The 23,791-nt window shown below is 36.7% G+C and overlaps 1 protein-coding gene across 2 annotated transcripts in view; it reads left to right on the forward strand.

Moving 5' to 3' along the window:
• The first annotated feature begins 229 nt into the window (after window positions 1–229).
• The window catches only part of CBFA2T2 (CBFA2/RUNX1 partner transcriptional co-repressor 2), an 82,061-nt gene continuing 58,499 nt past the window's right edge, over window positions 230–23,791 (forward strand). For both annotated transcript variants that reach the window (XM_032218849.1, XM_032218851.1), the window contains exon 1: window positions 230–350. In XM_032218849.1, coding sequence (XP_032074740.1) covers window positions 308–350 — 43 coding nt within the window. In that variant the 5' untranslated portion in view covers window positions 230–307. The remainder of the gene's footprint in view (window positions 351–23,791) is intronic.

Raw genomic sequence — 23,791 nt, forward strand, 5'->3', positions numbered from 1 at the left:
ACAACCAAACTCCTCAGAACAAAATGTGGGTCCAGGGATATGAATCCCTCGCCCCTTTTGCCGCTGCGAAACCTCTCCTTAAACACCCCCCACCCCCACCCCCACCCCCCCCAAAAAAACCTGCCATAGCGCAATTCCAACCGCTCCCCCTCGAGACACACTGCGGTGGGAGGAGTAAAGTGGCGTCACGGGAGGGGGCGGGGTCTAGGCAAAGGCCTAGCGCGGGGCCGGGAGCGTCGCTGCTTTCTTGCTGGCGCTCGCGTCCGTCGGCTCGGCTGGGAGAGGACGAAACAAAAGGAAGAAGTCCATGCCCGGATCAGCGATGGTGGGCATTCCGGGAGCTTCTCAGTGTAAGATCCTCCTCCGCTTTAGTAGCGATGCTGCCTCCTTTCTTGACCCCTTCCCTTCCACCTCTCCTCTGCTCATCCTCTCACTTAGCGCTTCTCACGTCCTTAGGACCGCAAGCCAGAGCGACGCCGAGCTCTGTAGAGGCTTGGGAGGCTGCAGTCCCAGGAAGGGGTTTAATTCTCCGTAGACGTGGCTGCGGCAGGCTTGAGGTGCTTGTCTCCCTCTGGCATTCCCCAGGCAATGTACGCGCACCTTCGCTCCTCTGTTGCGATTCTACCCAGCCTGGGGTTTCACTCCCCGCTTCCCACTTTTCCTTTACCTCTGTGGTTGGAATAACGTTGCGTATCTTTCCTTACTCCTGGACCTTCTCTTTTCGTCTCCCCCACCCCCTTCTCTTGTGATTTCTTCCCTCCCCTGCCTTCCGAATAGTTTCCACGTTCATTTGTTAACAGCCCTTTCCCAACTTGGTGGCCTGTGGAGGTGTCCATCCTCAACTAAGGATAATGGGCCTTGTAGTCCAACACATCTGGGAGCTATTTAGTTAGGGAAGTCTGGTCTGTAAGACCCAGTTTGTATCAGGTAAGTGGCAGCCGCTTCTCTTCTAAATGGTAGTTTCTTATTTTCTGCAAACCCATTTAGGGTTTTGCTTTTTGGTACTTCTCATCCGAGGAACCCTTTCCTCCTTCATTCTTTCACCAAGAACAATTTTTGTAGAAGTCTTTATTGTCTTCTTTTGTCTATAGATTGGGTTGCCTAATATTTTGGATTGTGCTGGTATATGTTTCTGTGACAGCATTTTGAAATCAGAAGGAAATTAGGTCAATGAAGAGCTGATATTTAGAACTGATTTGCTAAAATGTATACCAGGCATTGACCCTGCGTTTTTCACTCTGACAGTTAAATAACTCTGCAGTTGTTTCTCCCCAATAGTGCTGGGAATAGTAAAAGGATGCCTGCTTTGTGGAACAATCAGCTTTATTAAATAAATATGTAGGAAGCATTTGCATTAGCATTACAGACCTTTATTCCTTTTGGAACAGAGATCACTATTAGGAATGCCTTGAAACATTAAACATTCTTCATTTCCATTAGAGAAATCTTGCTGTTGGGTCCAGTGTTACTAGTTTTGAACAACTCAGGTAAATGTGACCTTAAATATTCCCATCTTGTTTTTTGAGAATGATAGCATATTGAAGCTTTAACAACATTGCTGTCCTCAGATTTAGATTTAAATGTTTCCCCTTTAACCATGGCATTGTGTGGTGTGTGGGTGTATGTTTCAAATTTATCTTTTTCCATGCTATTTTCTCAGTGGAGGGAAGTTATGAGTTTTTGTACATTTTAAGAATGGAAAATAAATCATGAATAAATGACCATATTTTAAGTTGGATTGTATATAAATCCAGCAGAAGTCAGGTTATTAGTAATTCTTTATTAGTACCATAGATTAGAATTTCCAGTGAAACCATAGTAGAAAGAAAAATTAATGTGTTTTTTGGAGGGAGGAGAGTGTGTACTATTGTACTATTCAACCCAGGTAGCTTTAATGTTTATTTTAAAAACAAACTTGTTAATCATCTTATATTCAGTAATCTTTAACAGCATTATGCTCAAATGATTGTAAAATGTATTCATTATTGTTCCATAGTATTTATTCCAGCATTATAACCTGGAATCAGTCAGTGTTCAAAGCTGTTCATGTTGCCAACTGGTTGAGGATGATGAATTTTGTAGCTTAAGATTGTTGGAAGATGCCTGGCTAGAGAAAAATGATTTATACCAAAGTTTTGATCTTGCAACACGATAGTGTCACAATCCTTTGTGGTACTCTGAGACAGCAATTTTTATTTATGCAAGACTGAGCGAATCAAAATAGTGAACTATTTTGCTAATTTTATTTGTTCAATTCAGAAGTTTGTATGTTGCATTTTAAGGCAGAATTCTAAAGGTAGCATTGAACAAGGTCATAATACATCAAGAATCAATAATCCTGCAGTTTAGATTGGATGTTACTTTTGAAACAATGCTGAATTTACTCATTAAGTGTTAGCAGAATAACCCCACATATATCCCTCAAATATGGGCGATATTGGCTTTCTTGTGCCAGCAGTCTATTCATCTGATACAAAGATTGCCTTATGAACTGAAAAAGCTGTCATTACTTGATCTTGCAATATATAACATGTCAATTTCAGAAATTTAAATTTGGCCTGGAAAACTGCATAAATACATATTCAGTATACCATGTTATAATTGGATTCACAATTATGCTTGCATTTTATGAAAAAGGTAAAAGACTGCAATACCTGTGTTGCAGCCCAATAATCTAGAAATATATAGAACATTAGAGAATCCTTGCTAGATCAAACCAAAAGTCTGTACAGTTCAGCATTACACAGGGGCTAACCACATGTTTTTGAGTAATACATAAGTAAAATATGGGAGGAGTAGCAATCTGGTAGCTACATTGAAAAGCACAATACCTTCAATAATGTGAGTGATACTGAGCTATTATGATTATTAGCAATTGCTAGCACTATCTTTTATAGATTTAACCTTTCAATGTGCCAAAATGATGGCCATTGTTACATTTTACATTTTAATTCTGTATTTAATTTTACTTCTATGCTTTATTTTAACACGAATCATCAGCATGTTTAAGAGATTTTTTTTTTGATGTGGCCAGAATTGCAATGTAATTCAAATACTACTAACTGAAGTTAAATAAAAGTATTATGATACTAGTGGTTTTCTAAAAATATAATTTTCTACTGATTTCCCATATATGTTTGCCAGTGTGGAATAGGCATATATAGGCTAGATGTTTGGTACACAGCCCATTTTATCCTAGGATCATTTTCCTTATTCCACTAACGTGTGAGAGATTGTTCTCCCATTATGCATGACATTTTAGATGGATACCATATATATTGCTTCCTGCAGTAATGCTCATTTTCCCATTTACTAAATTCTTAGAGATTTTTTGTTACTCCTTGCACAACTGAGAACTTTGCTCAGACTTAATTCCTATACCAGTTTGATAAGTAATCTTGGTTTCTGCTTCCTATTACTGCACTCTATTTATGAGTCAATTTTTGATCCCCAAATACCAATAGCATACTTCTTAGGTATTTCCCAAGGTTATTAAATTTGCTTAGAATGTGGGAGTCTTTATCAGAAGTCTTTAAAAGTCCAAGATTTGGATGATTCCAAACATATATTATACTCAACACTCGAAAAGGTTAATTAGGCATACATTGGCAAAACCATGTTTTGCATTACATTCTTTAGCAAAGGTTGTCTTTGTGAGTACAGATATCTTCCCTAGTTTTCCCAGAATACATGTTAATCTGCCCCATTTATATATATATATATTTAATTAATTTTAAAAACTAGCATTACATTTGTTGCTTTTCCTAGTTTAGTGACTATTCCTAGTTGACCTTTATTAGATAATTAGGGATTTTACATTTTAATTCTAGAAAAGTTCTCAGATAAATGTTATCCTATAATTTTGTTATCACTATTTACCTTGATTTACTTCCTGAACATAGCAATTTAGGCAGAATTAACTTACCTGTATATTTTGTAAGATCCACTTCCCATGTATCAGTGATTTGGTGTTTTTTCCCCTTTTCCTTTTATTTATTTTTAACTTGAATATCAGTAGTACTTCCTTCCTTCAATTTCCTTTAGTGGACAGGGTTCTTCAAGTGATTCTCCAATGCACTTAAGTCATGGTTATATGAAAGGTTGTGCTGAAGAACAGCTCATCTCTGTCCTACATTGTAGTATATGCCCATTTGTTCTAAAAACTATTAAGAATACAGAGACATTGTAGTACTCTATTTGACTTTCTGACCCATTTTAAAAATATTTCAAAAACAGCTTGATTTTGAGTTTAAAATACTTCCAGACAGGTACAAACAACCTATTTTAAAATTGAGACAACTCTTCGGAATAAGAAATTGAATATTTTCTGCTTTAAACTTAAAGTTTATTTTGTTACGACCAAAAGGATAAGAGTTTCATAAAAAAAAAACTACTTAATATGCCATTATGAGGATTCAGTACAAAGTTACATACAAGTATCTCTTTTTTTGACATGAAATTCCTAAATAGAATTTATCAGCAGGTGTGTTTCTGTTCAGTTAGATGACCATTGACCATCTTTCCTCACTACAGATGTTAAGAAGTATAGAACTAATTAATATTGTCTATGACAGCTCTTTTGAACGGGCACTGTGTTTGCCTTTTTTGTACATTTAAGCAATGAAATTGTATTGTTAAAAACAATTACAATTCCAAGCATTTAGGTAAATTTAGTCCCATTGTTTAATTCTCTGTTCCCCTCCTTAACCACATCATTCATACATGTCATGATCTGCCAATTTCATGTAACACGTCATGCATCCATAAATGCATCGGCAAGTCTGCTTGCATTTGGGATATGCACTAAATTCTTTCTTTGATGCAATAAAGTAACACAGTTCTCCCTCTGGCACTTCTTATGTACTTTCCTGAAAGTTCAAAACACACACATCTTGGTTTTTTGCATCCTATTTTCTTTTAAATGAAGCCACATCTATTTGTCCCTCCCTTTTGTTAGGGTTTCCCAACATCTGTAGAAATGTTCCGATTCTTGTTGCTTGTGGCATTGTAAAAGTGTTCCTTTTTTGTCCAGTATTCCTATCTTCTCCCCTCCCCCCAAAGAGGATATTTTAAACTAACTAATATTTCTATATTATTTTCCTATTACAGTAATAATTTTCATAATAGCTTTATTTTTTATTTAAAACTTTTGTATCCTTTTTTCATGGTTCAGTGACTGAAAGCTTAGAAATATTTGATTAAATACCATTTCTGTGGTTAGTAATCTAACTTCTGAAGAAATTGGAGACAAGAGACTGATTTGAAACACTTTCCATTTTTTAGATATTACCTCCATCTTTGTTAATGTAACTTCAAAAGTATTTTTTGGTATTAAAAAAGACAAGTCATTTGAGGCTTGCCTACTCTCTAGTCCTTTTGACAAGTGACTATTGTGATTTTGTTAATTATGATTAGCAGTAGTAGTATAATGCTGCCATAAATCTTTCACAAATGAAATATACTCCCATGGGGGATCAAATAGAGAATTTTGTTAGATTTTAATGAAAGTTACTTTATTTGTATTGTAATTTTCCTTTGAGAATCCTAGATTTGCAGTTGATCTTAATTGTACTAAAGTCAATTGAGAAAAAATATGATAGACACATAGTTACCAAATGGGTTTCTGATCTATGCAATAAATTAAAGCTGGATTGCTCAAATCTACATCCAGCATTCTATTCTCTGTTCCACTTTGACTGCTTACTATTGATAGTTATAAAGAAAAGTCCTCTATAGATGACAATAAAGGTTCAAGAGTATTTAAGTAGTTTTCCTTTAATACTTGAATATTCATTATAGTCAATGCTCATGTGATATAGCTGGCTTAAAAAGTTACTGCCTCTGGGCTTGAAATCAACTTAAAAAATCCTTCTACCATTGATAAAAGACCCAATGAGAGTAAATAAAAACTGTTTCTCTTTGTGATGTTTGTGCAAAGTTTGTTTGCCTGGCAATTGAATAAGAATTTACTTTAGATTCTTGAAGGTTGGCATGTTTTGTTTTCCTTTATTGAAGGCTAATACTATAGGATTCTTTTATCCAATTGTTTTGAGCATAAAAGCAAATAAAAGGAACACTTGCATGTTTGTAATATTTGCATACTGTGTTTAAACTTTTTCTGTACCTGTGAATATCTCAGATTGGAAAACTAATAATGATTGCCAAATTAGTGCAGGGAAATACATAGAAGAAAAAAATCAGTATCTGTATTTCATTATCATCCTGGGGGCATCAAGATTCATATTGATGCATCCCAGTGGTACCTTCCTGTTCCTGGAACTGAGGCTTTCTTAGTATTAGTTCTGACATAATTATCCATTTGTGAGTGCTGCCAGACAGCTCTTAACAACATATAATTTGCTTTGCTGGATCAGACCAAAGTCCATTTAACCCTATTCCTTGTTTCCAACAACAGCCAGCCAAAATGCCTCTGGATAGTCACAGTAGGTAATAAATAGTAAATCTCCTTTGAGCCAAATTCTATTACTGATGACTTCATGGACATGTCCAAGTTGTTTTTTTGGCAAGACCATAGAAAAGATTTGACACAGCTGTGGGAATCTTCCCCAACAGATGTTTACATATATAATAATATCCCCATCCCAGTTCTGTACTCCATGCATCTGATCTGTGAAAGCTTATGTGAAAATAAGTATGTTAGTCTTTTAAGACATCCCGGCTATTAAAAACAGATAAGCATTAGATAATGTACATTAATAGATATTTTGGATACCGCTCAAGATTGATTGGATTCTGCTGTTTTAACCTTTGGATGGTGAAAAAGGTTTTGCTGTAGTTCAGATTAACTTTCTAAAGCAAGTCATGTGCAGGTATGGATTTTGCCTATTTTATTAAATGCTTTTTATAAAATTCCATTTTATTAAATGGATTGCAATTTACTATTCACAACCAACAACAAGAGTAAATGGCAAGTTGGCAAATTAATTTATGGGCAAATTGAGTTTAGTGTGAAACCAATCAGGCTTGTCCACTTTCTCCATTACTGTTTAATTAATAGTCAAGCCTTTAGCAAATAGGTCATCTCATGATATTACTGGTACAGTGAAGGAATATGTTATTTGTATATGCTTTTAATACTAGACAATTTTATTGCCTAATATTTAGGCAATATTTCATAATTATTCTGCTTCATTGTCTAACTTGAAATTGGTTATTTAGCATTTGGTAAAATATTCTAATTGTAAAATTAAATTGGGATATTATAAGGCCCTTTTGTTCTGGTCTTTTCAGATTATTATTATTTATAATAAGAAAAAAATGAGCAACCTAGTAGCTTTGGAAAGACGCAGGTGGAAATAAAAGTAAAGTGGATATTAAGGAAAGCCATGTGTTTAAAATGTAAATTCAAAACTCCTAGGCAAGTCTGACTCTTGATTTCATGGCCACACCAGTGTAGTTTTTTTGGCAACAGAATATAAGTAGTCTGTCATTGCTTTCTTCTGAAAATACGTTTTGATTTCCTGGTTTTGGTTTGTACTCCTAGCTTTACATTCTGAATTGGCTTGACCATGCTTAACTCGCAAGCCAAGATCATCAAGAAGGTTATACCTACCACAGTGTAGGTAGTAGCCTCTAACAATTGATTTCCGGTACATTTTTTTTGTTTTTTTATTCAAGGTTTTTTATTTTTTAATTTCCAATACATTTTGTTGTAGATGTATTATATCCTTTTTTTCAATAAACTTTGATCAATATTATTTTGAAAGTTAACTAAACTGATAGCTATAGCCACAATGGGATAATAAATTTTGTTAATTAGAGATATAATCTATTATGCAAGAACAAAAATACACACAGAAAGGTATCAATTGGCCTAAAGACCAATTTAATCCAGCATTCGTTTCTTCCAGACAATGTGGGTGGGATATTAGAAGAGGGAGTCAAGCTATTCTCCGAAGCCCCTGATGGCAGGACAAGAAGCAATGGATAGAAACTAATCAAGGAAAGAAGCAACCTAGAACTAAGGAGAAATTTCCTGACAGTTAGAACAATTAATCATTGGAATAACTTGCCTCCATAAGTTCCGGGTGCTGTAACACTGGAAGTTTTAAAGATTGGATAACCAATTATCTGAAGTGGTATAGGGCTTCTTGCCTGAGCAGGGGCTTTGGACTAGAAGACCTTCAAAGTCCCTTCCAATTGTATTATTCTGTTCTATTAGTTGGAATCCCAGCATAGGTGCATGTATCTTATGGTTTTATTGAGGCTCAGTGCAGTTTAGTTGTTTTTTTTTTAAATGTAATCCTTCACGTCCAGAGCTTCCTGGATACATGGGTGACCATATAAATTGGATGGATAGGTGGGTAGGTAGATAGGACAGACCTATGGGAAGTCCATTTCAGTATATGAAAGTAATAGCGTTCTCTTTAGATTGCTCTGCAGAAGTAATACTTAATAATTATGACCAGTAGTCATCAGTTGTCTTTTTCTCCACAGGTTTGTTTTCTTGTCTTTCTTTAGTCAAGTCCTAGTTTACTTCTTGAAATATGTATAAATTTTTGGAACTGAATCCAAATTCAAAATATATTTTATGAATGCTTAAATATTTATTCACTTATGAGTCTGAAAAAAGACATGACTGCTGAATCTATTGTTGAGTTTCTTTCATTCAGTTCACTGGTCATCTTGTTTCTTTTTGCTAGATACTTCTGCCATTGAACTCTATTATTTAAATTCAGAAAATTCCTAATCCAGGATGGAAGAATGTTGTTGATCTTTCCTTGAGCATGATTTACTTGTTGCTTCTACCCTCATTAAATAGCTGTGACTAGAGTTGAACTTTTAGAAAGAGCTCAATGAGGAACAATCATTCTGGTTTTGAAATTGCCATCATAAGATTATCTCACAAGATGCCAGACCAAATGTTTTAGAATTTTAATATTTTCCATTCCTTTGCCGGTTCCTTCATAAGAAGCTAACTAAAGTAAATACTTAGTGTCATTTACTTTTTACTTCATCTTTAATTCATTTGAAATAACACCACTGAAGAATCATGTTATTTATTTAAATGTCAGTAATGATCTCAGCAGAATAATTTAAAGTTTGGACTTTGTTTAAGCTGCATGTGTGTTCTGACACATCTATAAATCATTAGTATTTCTTTTTGCTCTTTTTTATGCTCATGTTCTTAAGAACAAATCCATTTCTTATTTGTAGCTGATGTATCATAAAAAGATTTCTATTTTTCATATTACTGGGTAAAGTCAGATTTTTCAGTAAGTATGGCCTAACCATGGTTTGTTTCAACTGCAATTGGCTATGTTCAAACATGCTAAGTCCTAAACTATGGTTTACAACAGACTACTCTGAAATTAAACTACATCGGAACAAGCTATGATATTTGAACTAAGCTTTGAATCATCACTATTTCCGAATATTGGAGGTTTATGCATTAATAGTTGATATGAGATACTTTGTTGTTCTTGCTGTTGTCAGTTATGGGACTGATTATTAAACTTTACTAAAAGAATGATTAAAAGAGCTACAGTCATGTAGAAAGTCTATTGTATTTCTTTCATCAGTCTCCATATAGGAAACCATTCTACCACATATGAAATAGCAAAGCACTTAGACTTATATACTCCTTTACAGTGCTTTACAGCCCTCTCTAAGCAGTTTAGAGTCAGCATATTGCCCCCAACAACTTTCGAAGGAAAAATACTGTACTCAAGTCATTACATTCAGTAATTTAAACTTAGCTTTGCATTAATTAAGCTGATCTCCTTTATAAGAGAAAGAGGATTGGTCTATTGAGTAGGAAATATTCTAGATAATTCCTTTTTCTAAACAATTGACTTCAGTCCTTTATTATGTAGAGATCTTTAAATATCCAAGCAAATAGCCTTTCAATACTTAATGATATAACATCATTGAAGCAAAATTGGGCCTTCTTAACTCTTGGATAGAAATAATTGTATCACCCCATGCAAACTGAATTACCGTATGCTTTTGTTTTTTTGTTTTTGTTTTAAAGAGCAAGCAATAGTGGAATTCGTTTTTCTTCAGTCCTTTAATTTCTTTATCACTCTTAGAGCAATTACGTTAATATTTTCTTTTGGCTGTCATTTTCTCAGAATAACTTTTCTGTGTTTCCTGTACTTTGACTCCCTAAGAGTCTTGTCCCTCTTCAGTTGTTAACATGGAGCATAAGGCATATAAAACTTTCCAGGGTTAGAAGCTAAATTTATCTGATGACATCACTGCCTTTTCTGGCATTTCTGTAACAGAAACAGTAACTTGCACTAAGCTTGCTTTATCTTTAGCCATGTTTTTTTGATTAAAGGCAAAGCTCTGTAAATATTTTTTAAATGATTGAATGTCGAAGCTATAGAAAACACATGGCAGGAGTCAGACACACTGAACACCATGTGTGTTCAGCTGTAGCCTCATCTTTGAGCTTAGGAGTGCTAATGCAAATCTGAGAACTGTGGGTGATAGGTTTATCTGGGATGATTGGCAAGGATTTATAAAGCAAAGGGGGATTTTCTTCTGACCTCCCCTCCTTTTCTCCCCTCCTTTTCTTTTTTCTTTTTCCTCAGAAAAGGGAAATTGGGATCACATTAAAGCCTTAATTGGTTTGGCTCCAGAACTAGTTCAGTGGCTGCCAAATAGTTAATGGCTGCCAAATAGTTAATTTATTGTGTGAGTTTGGCCATGTGCTGAACAACAAATTTGTCTTAAGCAAAACATGATCCTTGGTGTGTGTGTGTGTGTGTGTTTGTGTGTCTGTCTATCTATCTATCTATCTATCTATCTATCTATCTATCTATCTATCTATCTATCTATCTATCATCTTATCTATCTTATCTATCTATCCACCAGATTCCTTAAAAAACAAAATGAATTGTGCATAGCGTAGCCAGGGGTCCTCAAACTTTTTAAACAGGGGGCTAGTTCAGGGTACCTCAGACTGTTGGAGAGCTGGACTGGGTGGGTGGGCGTAGATAGGTGGTCATGTGACTGGGTGGGCGTGGCTAGGTGGGCATTGCCAATTTAACAGTCCATTGAATAATGCACCCAAATTAAACTTTAATTTGTTTTGCACCTGGGGGTGTTTGCATGTTGCTCTTTTGGTTGCCTTTTCTTTTTACTAGATTGTTTTTTTCAGTTGTTTAGGAGTCTAGTGGTCCACTTCAGGAAACTCAGTTTTGCAGTTCTTTTCAGCCCCAAGGAGCTTGAGAAATCTCTCTCTCTTTTTCTCTTTCTCTCTCTGTCTCCCGGTTCTGTCTTTCTGTCTCCCTCTCCTTCCCCCCCCCCTCTCTGTCTATCAATCTCTATCTATCTTCTGGAGGTGGGGGAGGTGAACAATGGGCCGTTTTCACCATTTTTTTGGTCTGGGGTGCCTGTGCATCCCGTTTTTCACTCCCCACCTCCAGAAGCATTCTGCATGCCAAAAACAGGCAAAAATGGCTTATTTTCTGGCCATAAACGGGCAGTTTTCACCCATTTTTTGGCTTCCTATGGCTTCTGTGCACCCCGTTTTTCACCTCCCCCACGTCCAGAATGTCTTTGCAAGCCAAAATTGTTGGCCTTACCTTTCAGTTCCAGCCTGCAGGGCTTGCGAAGGTAAGTCCTGAACTTCCTGCGCTCGCTGAAGGGTGGGCGAGCCGATGTAGGCGGGATTAATGCCTTCGGCAGGCTATAGTTTGAGGACCCATGGCATAAGCCATGTAAGAAATGTGTAAAACAAGTCCTGTTTTACAAAAAAGTCAGACTCTAATAAAGTGGATTTCTATACTATTGGTGTAACTCACTGCAGGAGAAGTGTACCTCTCTGGATTCTTTTGAGATATACCTTTGTTATTTTCACTTATCAGAAGACTATCTTAGAGAAAATTAAATTTCATAATTCAAAGGAAGACAATGTTCATGCTATGGCACCATTTGAAACCATCTTTATTTCTAATGGGGACATGTGTTCTGTGTTTGGAATATTTCTTAAATGTCTGAAATATATTTTATGAAAATTATATTTATTGGCAAATCCTTTAATGCTAGAGGGATGGGTTTAGCAAAATAGAAACTATGTAATATGTCCTGCTGGCTGCTTACCAGTAAAATCTACTTGGCATTGAAATAACACTTTTAAAGATCACCGAGAGATGTCAAAATTATGAATTTTTAAAAGGCTTAAAATGTTGTAGATCCTTATGGAAACTTGGTTTAGGGCCTGCAAACACTTCAAGTCAACTGCTGTATAGCTATTTAGATGAATGTGCACCTTAGTATTCCTACATCAGTATGTGATGCAAGTGTGTCATACATTAAATATTGGATTTGATATTTCAAAAACTCTACACCTATAGTATTAGTTTAAACACTTTTTTTAAAAAAAAAGATCTCCCCTGCTATTCTGTATTATGTAACATGATGTTGTAGGCTATGCTCCACAGCTATATATCCCAAAAATATTTAGTCATCCTAGATATGGCTTACAGGATATCTCGGATCTAAAGTTTCATAGCTTTATCCCTCTAACTCAGTCTGTAGCTCCGTATAGAAACACTTCGACTTGGATTCAGATGAAACGTTTGTCTTACTGTTTTCACATCTCATGGTACGGGTTGCAAAACTCCAGATACACATTAGGTGGCAGGCAAAAGGCACAGGTTGCTGTTATGTAGTAGTCATCTGGGTTTTTTGCAGTGCAAACATGATATCCCTAATTACAGGTCTCAATGTTGGATGTTCTTTTGCTTTTGGAATGAGACTGGTGATTTGGTGCCACTGTATTCCCACAGATTTAATGCAGGACTAATGGATGATGGATTCTCCTGGCATCTAATGGATGACTGGAGTTTTACAGACCAGGTATGACAGTTTTTGATAGAGATTAATCTAATTTTCTTCATTATAGAGATCACTTACTAGGCTGAAAGAACAAACAAGTGCTTCTTTTAATCCTCATACTTGGGGTTATAGTAATCTCATCCAGTATGTGATAAAGCTAGTAATCTTTAAGGAAAATATCTAACAAAGCCTTCCTATTTTTGTTTATGTCTGCTACATCTGAAAGAGCCCCAGGGCTCTTATGAAAAGGTAAAAAAGGCTTCTCCTGCACCCAGTTTCCTTTGGAGGTACAGAAACATCAGCATTAATATAGCTAAATGTTAACCATCTTTTGCTGGGAACTGTAGGGAGGAAGATGAGATCAAGCTGTTGAACTTCTTTGTAGGCAGTCGGCTTTTGCCTTAGGCCTCCTGGAGCTGCCACATGTTCTCCTGACATACTGGCTAACACACTCAGCGTGTGTCAGTTTTTAAGTTTTTAACAAGGCCATGTAGAAGTCACTGCTTTTATCCAGAAAGTCTGGAAGTATACCGAGCCAGGCAAACAATAAGAATCTGCAGTATTCACATATGATGATCTCCCCTCCTCCTCCTCCTCCTCCTTTGATTCTACTGCCAAACTAAATTCAGCAAGTTACAATTAATGAAAATGTTTGTCAGTGGCTTCAAGGAAAGAAATTGAATACACTGATAGAAAATAGGCTGTATTAGGCTGTACATTTTCCTGGGGAGCAAGTTTGCCTCTTAAAACAGCATTAAATAATGGTGCGTCTTATTGAGAAGGGTGCCTATCTGCATATATTCAGGAATTCTTCCCTTTTTGATGTTCTTTTTGTAAAGCTACTGCTATACTGGAAGACACACAAGTATTTGGAGAGGTGAGGGAATGGGGGAGAGGGGCTTTGCTTTGAGATAAGTGATAAAGTAAATAGGTTTGTTAAAGGAACATTATGGAAGCCTGTTCCAATTAACTTACATTTTTAGCATACCAATTTATTAACTTTATATTGAAACGAGATATGATGAATCAAGCATGTTAATGGCAATTCCAGCAGCATAGCTCTCCTCTCTTTCTCACTTTTTCTGCCCACTGCTATAGATCTGGCTCCCTTTTTGGCTGCAGTGCCTTTTAATTAGGGCAATGCTACTCTTGTATAATAGTGACTCAGTAAGTTGCTACTTGTTTTTCACTATATTTAAATTCTAATTTTGTGAAAAACATAAAAGCTCAATAAATTCTTTGAAAAATTGAAACCGTAATTAGAAATAGCACATGGAGCCTTTTGTATCGAATTCATTAGATCAGCTGCACCCTAGGTTGGTACTGATAAAGTTATTATCATCTGTCAGTTGTTTTTTGGTCTATATGCAATGAATCCTGTTATTATAGTAGTCCATTTCCTACTGGACAAATTTTCTGCCATAATTGATTCTTCTATGCAGCCGTATCCAGATTTTTAATTTAATGGCATTGCCTAAAGTTGGTTGAGGGTACGGCTCTTTCTTAGCCATTGATTGTTTCTGCCTCAGATTCTAGTTCTGAGATGTCAAAGAAGCAATAAAGATCTTATAAATTATTCCAAAGGTTTATGCACACTCTTACTTGTATGTGACACCCCCCCCAATGAATTTTTCTACAGTTTATCGACTGCTTGCCTGGTTGAGCAGTTTATTCTTGGCTGGTGACCAAATAGAGTACCTTGTTTGCAAGCAGTTTGTAGTCTCAGAAAGATAGTTTTGAAATCCTGAGACAAGATAGGCATTATTTAAGGGTGTTTGGTGGAAAAAATATAACCTACTGTATATCCTGTTATTTTTTATCATGTATGATTGTATTTAGAAATGTTAGAAAATCATGGTTTGTTGGAGTATCTGTTTTTTTAAAAAAATCCCTTCCACAAGTTTTATCCATTTGTGCTGGGCACTGGTGCTTCAATCCTAACAAGTCCAATGGCCTTGAGCTTCTTGTTTTTGTTACTGTTTTGTTTAGAGAATTTATGTAGGGGAAAATGTGTAGCTAGGCATTGGATGTGCTACTAAAAGTGTGATGGGTACCACAGAGCTGAGTTTCTATTTAGCATAAATTTCTGTGGGGGGGGGGAGGAGAAGGGAGGTGCAACAGTGTGATGCATAGTTGCAGCACAAACCATTTTACTTGCTACAGGTGACAGGGTACAACTATAAAAGACTAGATTTGCATTCTGATGTTACACATGTTTTGCAATTTTTCATCACTATGACTTGTAGCAGATGCCTATACCATTAATAGTTCCATAGCCTTTACATAATTGTAACTTAATAGAAAAGAAGCTAGTAAAGAATAATATATGATGTCTGTGTATTTAGATAATGTGAAGTTGAGCTGCATATATATTTGATTTTTCTAGGTGCAAAAGAATTGATTCTCTTCTGGAATGTTTGTAAGCATAGGAGTCAAAGTAAATAAAACTAGTCTTGTTTAATAAGTTTTATTAAATAAGCTGAAATTGGTTGATTTTAACATTGTCTAAGCCAATAATCATGGTTTATCTGATTGTCCTAGCTTGGCTTATATAACATCAATTAAATACTCAACAACCTACATTATCGTAGTATAATTGAATTGGCATATACCTTACCTCAGACGTTGTCTAGTACCGGGATGGCGAACCTATGGCATGCGTGCCAAAGATGGTATGCAGAGCCATTTGTCGGCACACAAGGTGCATGCGCGCGTTGGCCAGCTAAGTTCAGCCTGTTTTAAAGACATTTTTCACCCTCTCCAGGCTCCAGAAGCTTTATAGAAGCCTGGGGAGAGCAAAAAGCCTCCTGAGGGCCTCTGGGGGGGGGGAGGTTGTTTTTGCCCTCCGCAGGCTCCTATAAAGCCTCTGGATCCTGGGGAGGGGGAAAAAAGCATGGAAAAATTGGGGGGGGGAGCGCCTCTCATGCGTGCATGCACACTGGGGGGGTCACATGTTGCATTATGGGTGTGGAACGCCCACGCACGACCCCCCTGCGCTCCCCCCCTTATGGCACGCGAGCCAAAAAAGATTTGCCATCGCTGGTCTACTACAATCCTCTGGCCAGTGTAAGGAATTATTGCTATGGCTGAACACGATGTGTGAACCCATTAAAGTAATCTTTAACATTTTAGTTGGGTCCATGATAAAAGAAGCTGAACTTTTAGATTGCTGCCTCCGAAAGTCAATATGAAAGTGTGAAATTTATGGGGGGAAGGAAGGAGGAAGGAAAGAAGAAGCAAGCGCTGTAATTCTCGTGACCCGTCAAAACCGCGGTCCACAAAAGCGCGATCGACGAAAGCGTGCATTTGACGTCATCACAGCGCGACGAAAAAAATTAAAAATTGAAATAAAAATAAAATTAAAGCAACCCGATTCACATAAAGGTAAGGGTTAGGGTTAGGGTTAGGTTAAGGGTTAGGGTTAGGTTTAGAGCGTTAGGGTTACGTTTAGCGTTAGGTTAAGTGTTAGCGTTAGGTTTAGCGTTAGGTTAAGGGTTAGGTTTAGGGTTAGATTTAGGGTTAGGTTAAGGGTTAGGGTTAGGGTTAGGTTTGGGGGGGTTAGGTTAAGGTTTTCGCTTTATTTTTACATTTTTCGATCACAGCGCGATGTTTTCGTCGCGCTGTGATGACGTCAAATGCGCGCTTTCGTCGACCACGATTTTGTCGTCTGCGGTTTTGTGGTGGAACCGTAATTCTGTCTGGTTCAATATGCATTTATATGCATGAAAATCTCAAGCTTTGATGTATGAAGTACATAGATGGTTGCTTGTCCCAAGTCAGGCCATTATTACATTTACAATGCCTGTTTGTGGTTTTTCAGGTGTGAAGATTGGAATCTTTTTCAGAACAAACCTGAAATGCCAAGGAGTAAATCCAGGATCTTTTGAATACAAAACTACTTCTAGTCTTTTAACTGTGTTTGATTTAAACAATTGAAGAATGGTTTACAAGAAGATCCTTCTATTTTTTTGAATATGTGTTTATGATGGGACAGTATTGGGACATTTACTTAAAATTACTCAGTAATATGGGTTGAATTATTTTAGCTTAGTGTGATATTATATCTTCACATGATAATGCAAAAATATGATTTGAACTGGTCATTTATTCTTCAAGTGAAAACTTTAGGTTGTGTTCAATTATTCATTTGTTTCAGTGACTTGGCTAAAGTTAGATCCTCCGAAGGGCTTTATGGTAATTAATTTCTCCTTATTTAGTACATTCACATCTCATATATCTTACCAAGTACGTAATTGACTTGAGTGACAATACAAATCAGTGAAATAGGAACAGTCTTTGTGTTGGTGAATTTTTTTTTCTCCTTAAAGAAAACTTTGCAGTACCAAAATTAAATAGCTAAAATGCTAAATATTAAAGCAGGACATATTGTCTATTTCTAATCAGCTACTACCTAGGTAAAATTGTCTGCATTTCTGCTAAGTCTCAATTTCTTTTAAATACTCAGTGTGTAAATGGGAAAAGCCAGGTGTTTGCCTAGAACTGTAGCAGCTGTAGAGCAGATGGAGATGTTTAAAATAGCAAGCAAAATTCACCTGGTCACAGTTAAGGAAAATCAACAAGTGAATTGTCCTCATCAAGATGGAATTAATCTAAAATACATCTTTGAATACTGAGAATCCTACAATCTTCAAGGTTATAGTCTTGGCCTCTCAATCCTTTTTTTCAAACTTACCTGTTTTTTCATTGCTATGCTCAAAGCAATATCCTAACACTATGTAGGCTAACTATTTGTAGACCCTTCATATATAAGCATAGACATACTCTCTGACCTGCTGAGAAATAATTCCAGAGGTGGTATTCAGCAGGTTCCGACCAGTTCTGGAGAACCGATAGTGGAAATTTTGAGTAGTTCGGAGAACCAGTAAATACCACCTCTGACTGGCCCCGCCCCCATCTATTCTCTGCCTCCTGAGTCCCAGATGATCAGGAGGGGATTTTGCAGTAACCTTACCCTGGAGTGGGGAGGGAATGAAGATTTTACAATATCCTTCCCCTGCCACACCCACCAAGCCATGCCACACCCACTAAGCCATGCCCACAGAACTGGTAGTAATTTTTTTTTAATCTCACCACTAATTCCCACTGTATTAATTGATCTGCAATTTTGAAATAAGTGTTTACAGAAGTACAGCCAAATGATGTAGTTCTCCATAGTTATTTCAATATAAAAAGGGTAGTTTCCCTCAAATCAAGCCCAGCTCCTATTGCCTTGATGGTCAAAATGATGTCGTTTTCAACTGTCTGAAAATGTTTTGCCATTGCTTTCCCAAAGGATTTTTTAAAACTTCCTAGTATAGCATATTCGGTAGCTCTGAATTCTCTGTTGGCCTCTTGACTGAAGTCTATCTACCCAGAATTATTCCTGTTTTAACTTAGACAATAAGGGAAGAGAAATTCACTTCTTAGGAGTTGTAGTTCTTTTGGTAGATAGTTTCACATGCATTCCTTCCAAAATGTGTCTAAAATTATAAAAATTAAAACAGGAAATGAAGAATCACTGAGATATTTTGAAATGCATTTAGCAATGCCCATTCTCTATGAGGAAAGAAAAAACGGGAAAAGAGGGAGTAATGGAATAAAAGCAGAGAGGGAAAGATGAAATGCAAAGAACATTAGTTCCCACTGAATAGGCTAATGGATAGTAATGTGTCAAAATTGTCCAATAAGCTGTACATTAATTCATATTTCCTGGGTCAGTCTGTAAGAAATCTTGCCGTTCTTTTGACTTCTGGTCTCTTCTCTCCTGACTCTTCTCTTTTTTTATTAGTTTCCTGTCTTAAGTGAAAACCACAACCTTTCGGGTTTCTCTAGCAGGGAATGAAAGGCACATGGTGATGGTGTAAGAGGAGACCCTCTCAGTCCGTCTGTGCTTGGGTGGGCGGGCTGGTCTTTTCATAAACTAATCACTTCCAGCACTGCTGCAGAATCAGACTTTGTGGAGCCAGGAGCAGGGAGCTTGGAATGTTAGGGCAGGCAGAAAAGGTCTGTCTTGTTTCTCATCCTGCCCATGTTTTTCCCTCCATACTAATAATCTATTCAATGATATGAGCAAATGTTAGTGCTGTTGAGAAAACATATATAAGTGTGCATGTGTATGCATCTTTTGGCCTTTGTAGAAACTACATACTAGAATGGTTTAGAAGGGAAGAAAGAGATGGAAATACTCCTGTCTGCAGTCAAGCAATTCTATATAAATATTTGAGGGAACTATCTAAAATTATTGCAATATATATGTTTGAGTGTACGTCCTTCTCAGTCACACAAATAGTATGGAAAGAGTGGACTTTTCTTACTTACTGGGAGTGAAAACATGTCTAAAACTTAAAATATGTTGTTTCAGCTCAAGAGGATCGCTAATTACCAAAGCCAATTTTTTTGCATAGGCAGTTCTGGAGTATATTATTTACCATAAATGAAATCCCTACCTCATGCCAGCCCTACCTAAAGCGTTGCCCTTGCTGCCTATTTTGCAATTTTAAAAAAGAGTGAAAGTACTATTGTCATGCATTGCAAATTGCTATATTGGAATCACTCTCTGTGGAGCCTCTCATTCATTGCTAATATCCCACCTTGATTGAAAGGTTTAAAGCCTTCCTAATTTTTCCTTTATGCTATCTAGGAATTTAAAAAGTGAAGAGTCAGATTGGATAACTGAGAATACAGAGAATAAAATGAAAAGTGCTTTGCAGTGGGAGTATATTAACTTCTTTCAAGAATTCATTGAGTTCACTGTAGTTGTTCAATCTCAGAACTTCTATTTCCTTTTTGGGGATAAACATAGTCATTTGCATCATGAATGCCTCATCATGTATTTGTGAACACCATAAAAGTGAAACTTAGGTTTGTGTTGGGGTGGTTGCGGCTGAATTTGAGGACAGTTCTATCCTTCAACTGATTTAAAGCCATCCCTGTGTTAAATATTGCTTGCTTACCTACTACTATGTTCTACTGCCTCTGATGCAAAAGTTAGTTCAGCAGTTTAGGAATTTTTGCATGAAAGGATATGTTCTCCAAAACACCAAGGTCCTTCCTTGGTCATCAAAAAAAGAACTGTTTATGTGCCCTCCTGTAATCTGGTGAGAATTCTTTTGCTAGTGCCCTGAAATATATTCCCAGGAAATGCTCTGGTTTTCTTCTGGGCTTGACATTGGACATTAAATAAAAACCCTGCCATTTTGCACAATGTCTGGTGCTAATCAAGGTAGTATATTTGTCCTTAATTTTTATGGGCCAGTCATGTTTTGTTTTGCTTGGTCTGCTTCTATTTTACTTTGGTATATCTTTTTATTTAATTGGTGATGTTTTATATTTGGGGATATTTGTTCAGTGCAAAGATAGACTGTACCAGAGGTGGGTTCCTGCCAGTTCTAACCTCTTCTATAGAAGAGGTTCCACAAATCTACAGTGCCATTTAGAACCGGTTCCAGCTCCCTCCCCCCGCCCATCATATTGAGCATATCACATGACCCAACTTTTTGGTGATTGCAAATGTGGACAGATACTTTCCAGAAATAGTTTGAATATTAAAATTAAAAGTTGAAAGGATCAACTTTTTATTGCAATGTCAACTATAAATTGCAATGCTGTTTAAACTGCTTATATATGTATTGCAGCCTTTTGAAGTATCACTGTATGATCAAATGAGGTAAAAGTTATTGCATGTCTCTTGCTCCTTTTAGAAAGGAGCAGGGAAACAACGTTCAGCTGGAATAAGTCTCAGGGAAGTGTGTACCTCTGGTTTCCTAAAAGCTTCATTAAAGCATGCCAAGCCTATGGTTGCCTTAAATAATCAATTACTTTTAGTGGAGGCAGCAAATCTGTGAAAACAAACCTAATGATGTCACATCATGAACATTAATACAAATCAGTACAAGTTCAGCTTTGTCGGAGTTCAGGAAATGTACTATGATAGGCACAGAATTTTTGGCTCAAAACTTGATATACCATATTTTTCCAGATTTACTTGTGTTTCCTTATAAGCCTCTTTAAAGTACAAGCATGAATAGCCTTCTGTCCTCAGATATTGGTTTCTTAATAAGCTGCTTGGAAAGTGTGTGAAAAAACTGAAAACCAAATTCAAGTGATTTTCCTACCCATTTGAGGCAGCACTATTTATTTTCATAGAATTTTTGCTGTCTGGATTACAAAATTGCTGGCGGTCTCTAATATACTCATTGAGCTAGAATTTATTTATTGATGCCCAAAATTTATTATATTATGACATTTTGGCACACTTATTTTATTTTCTATATGAAATTGTGAATAGTTGATTGGGCAAATTTGAGTAGGCAATACTTATAAAGTTAGATTTCATAAAAGACAAGTAAACTACTATCATTTTACCAGTTTGGCTGAGGTCACCAAACTGTCATAGACAAAGTTGATATTACTGAAAATAGTGAGGCAATTGAATTCATGAAAACATTTAAAAGCAAGGCTAGCTAACTTGCAGACCAAAAGCTATTTATTACTTTACTCAGTTTGCAGTCAGATAGCTTGATACTTAGTTATTCCAGATTAATGAAGATGATGGTTTCAAGGTTGGACGTCTGTCTGTCTGGTGTGCTGAGCAGGTAATTGGACTAGATAATATAAATGTTGTCTTTCTGTGATTTTGTACATGCATTTGTAGTTCATGTGAGAATTCAGAATTCATTAAATCAGAAATAGAGTGCATAAACTTTTGAAAAACTACCTTTATACCGTTCTAAAAGTTATCTAAGATGAAGAGGAAAATCATATGCTTACTGTCATGGCAGTTGTCATTTCCTTCTGTTAGACCTCAAGTGCCTTTTGACAGCTGTATGACATGCAGACATGTAGCAGATCAAAGTGCTTTATTGTAGGGTTGGGTGTGAGTGTGTCTGTATGACTTGGATTTCTACACACAATTTCAGCTAGGGAGAAGATAGGCCATACCTCTTGTCCTAGAATTTATGGGTTATGCTCAACTATGTACATAACGTGCTTTTTCTGAACATATGTCCCAGAAGGGTCCCTAGCACTCCAAAGCAGCTTGAGAACTATGAGTGGGGGGGGGGGAGAGGGCATGTGGAAATAACTGTCCATCAGTCCTTAAATAGACAAAATTGAATTCGCCATGCTGTCAAGAAACCAAAAGCACACAATAATCCTGATGAGAGAAAACCTAACTTTCAAGTACTGCAAAGGCAGGGAACTTATGCATATATCAGTGAACTTCTCAGCTCTCCTTATTGCTGTCCTGGCAGCCTGAGGATGTAACCTAGTCTATTTTCTGCATATCAGATTTGTTATTTTATGGCAAGTACTGCAATAAAATGATTAAGCATATACACTGTGGCTTGTAGTGTTTCCAACAGCTTGTTGGACTCTGTAAACTGCTTAGAGAGGTCTGTAAAGCACTGTGAAGCAGTATATAAGTAAATGCTATTGCTATTGTTCGGGTGTTGTAAAAATGCTTTGTTTCGATCTTGTGGACTTAGTACTTATGTACTTATGAAGGACGTGGCTTTGCATCTCATGGTGGTTGATTTTACTGGTTCTGTGAGCCTTATCTTGTTGATTGGTTGGATACACACAATAGATTAAACCATAATGTGGCTTATTTGGTTTTGGATTCCTATATACAAAGCATCATGTGCTATCTAAATCCAATCATTAAACTGTGATTAAACCTATAGTTTAGTATTATTATTACTATGGTGTTATATTTTTAACCCACTTTTTATATACTTTGTTCAACTCAAGATGGTGAACATATAAAATACCCATGATTCCTATTTTCTCCACAACAACCCTGTGGGGTGAATTGGATTGAGAGAGAGTGTCCCAAAATCACTTGTCAACTTTCATGCCTAATCAGTGGATTAATCTTAACAATGTAAGATTTATTTTAAAAAATGGTTGCATTATGCTAAGCTACAAACTGGTTTCTAGGCCAAACCGCAAACCATTCTACTATCCAGCCTCTATATTTTATTTGAAATTCCTATTCTTTTTGTCAGAATGAGTATATTTCCCATTGCTGGAACAATTTTCTTACAATTCTTTTTTAATTCACATGAAAACCACTATAACAAGAGTAATTGAATGGTTATACCACTTCAAATATATTGTTCTGGATAGATTGGATTTAAATGGTGTTTGTTATTAGTGGGATATTCTCATCAGATAAGAATTGAAACATAATTTTTCTCATTTGTACTTTCTATATGTCCTACTGATTTTGGTGGGGTTATACATCCAGAGTGTTAAAAAGTTCAGGGGTGTTAAGATATCCATTACCTTGTTGAATTCTGAATTGTGTTGCCTTCATCCATTATTATTAAGCACAGAGTTTTTAAGAAGTTTATTGGAACTGCCTTTGGGAGCACAATGGTGTGATTTTGACTCCAGGAATTTTAAAAGCCTGCTTTAATCATTGGCACCCATCTTTAGATGTATAATTAATGGGAGCCAAGCCTTCTTAATTTATGCTGTGTTTGCTGTGATGGCCCAAAAATCCCAGAAGTACTAAGCCATTAATACATGACTATGCTCTGAAGTATATTTTCTTAACTCAAACCACTGGGATTTCCTATCAGGGAGGGGGGTCTTCTATAAGCATGCAATTCCTGTGTTTAGTATTTCTCCCCCAACATCAAAAGCCAATCGTTCCTTTCCCTTCCCCACACCCTGCCTGCTAATTGCTTGCATATGTCACATTTGAATTGTTGCAGATATTGTGGCCAAGATAGGGGAGGCAATTTTTCAGGAAAGATGTACATGCTCTTGGATGTCTTCCGAAAATAAATGTGCTAAGCAGTGGTGGGTTCCGGATCCCGTTCCAACTGGTACAGTTGGAACGGGCCCAGCGGCGTCTACATGGATGCGCATAGCGCACGTGCACGCATCTTACCGCCTCTGTGAGCCTCTGTGATGCTCCAGCTTCTCAGCAGAGCATCACGCAGGTGCTGTATGCACTGTACGCATGCACAGA

This window comes from Thamnophis elegans, chromosome 5 (genome assembly GCF_009769535.1).
Source record: "Thamnophis elegans isolate rThaEle1 chromosome 5, rThaEle1.pri, whole genome shotgun sequence".
NCBI classification, from domain to species: domain Eukaryota; kingdom Metazoa; phylum Chordata; class Lepidosauria; order Squamata; family Colubridae; genus Thamnophis; species Thamnophis elegans.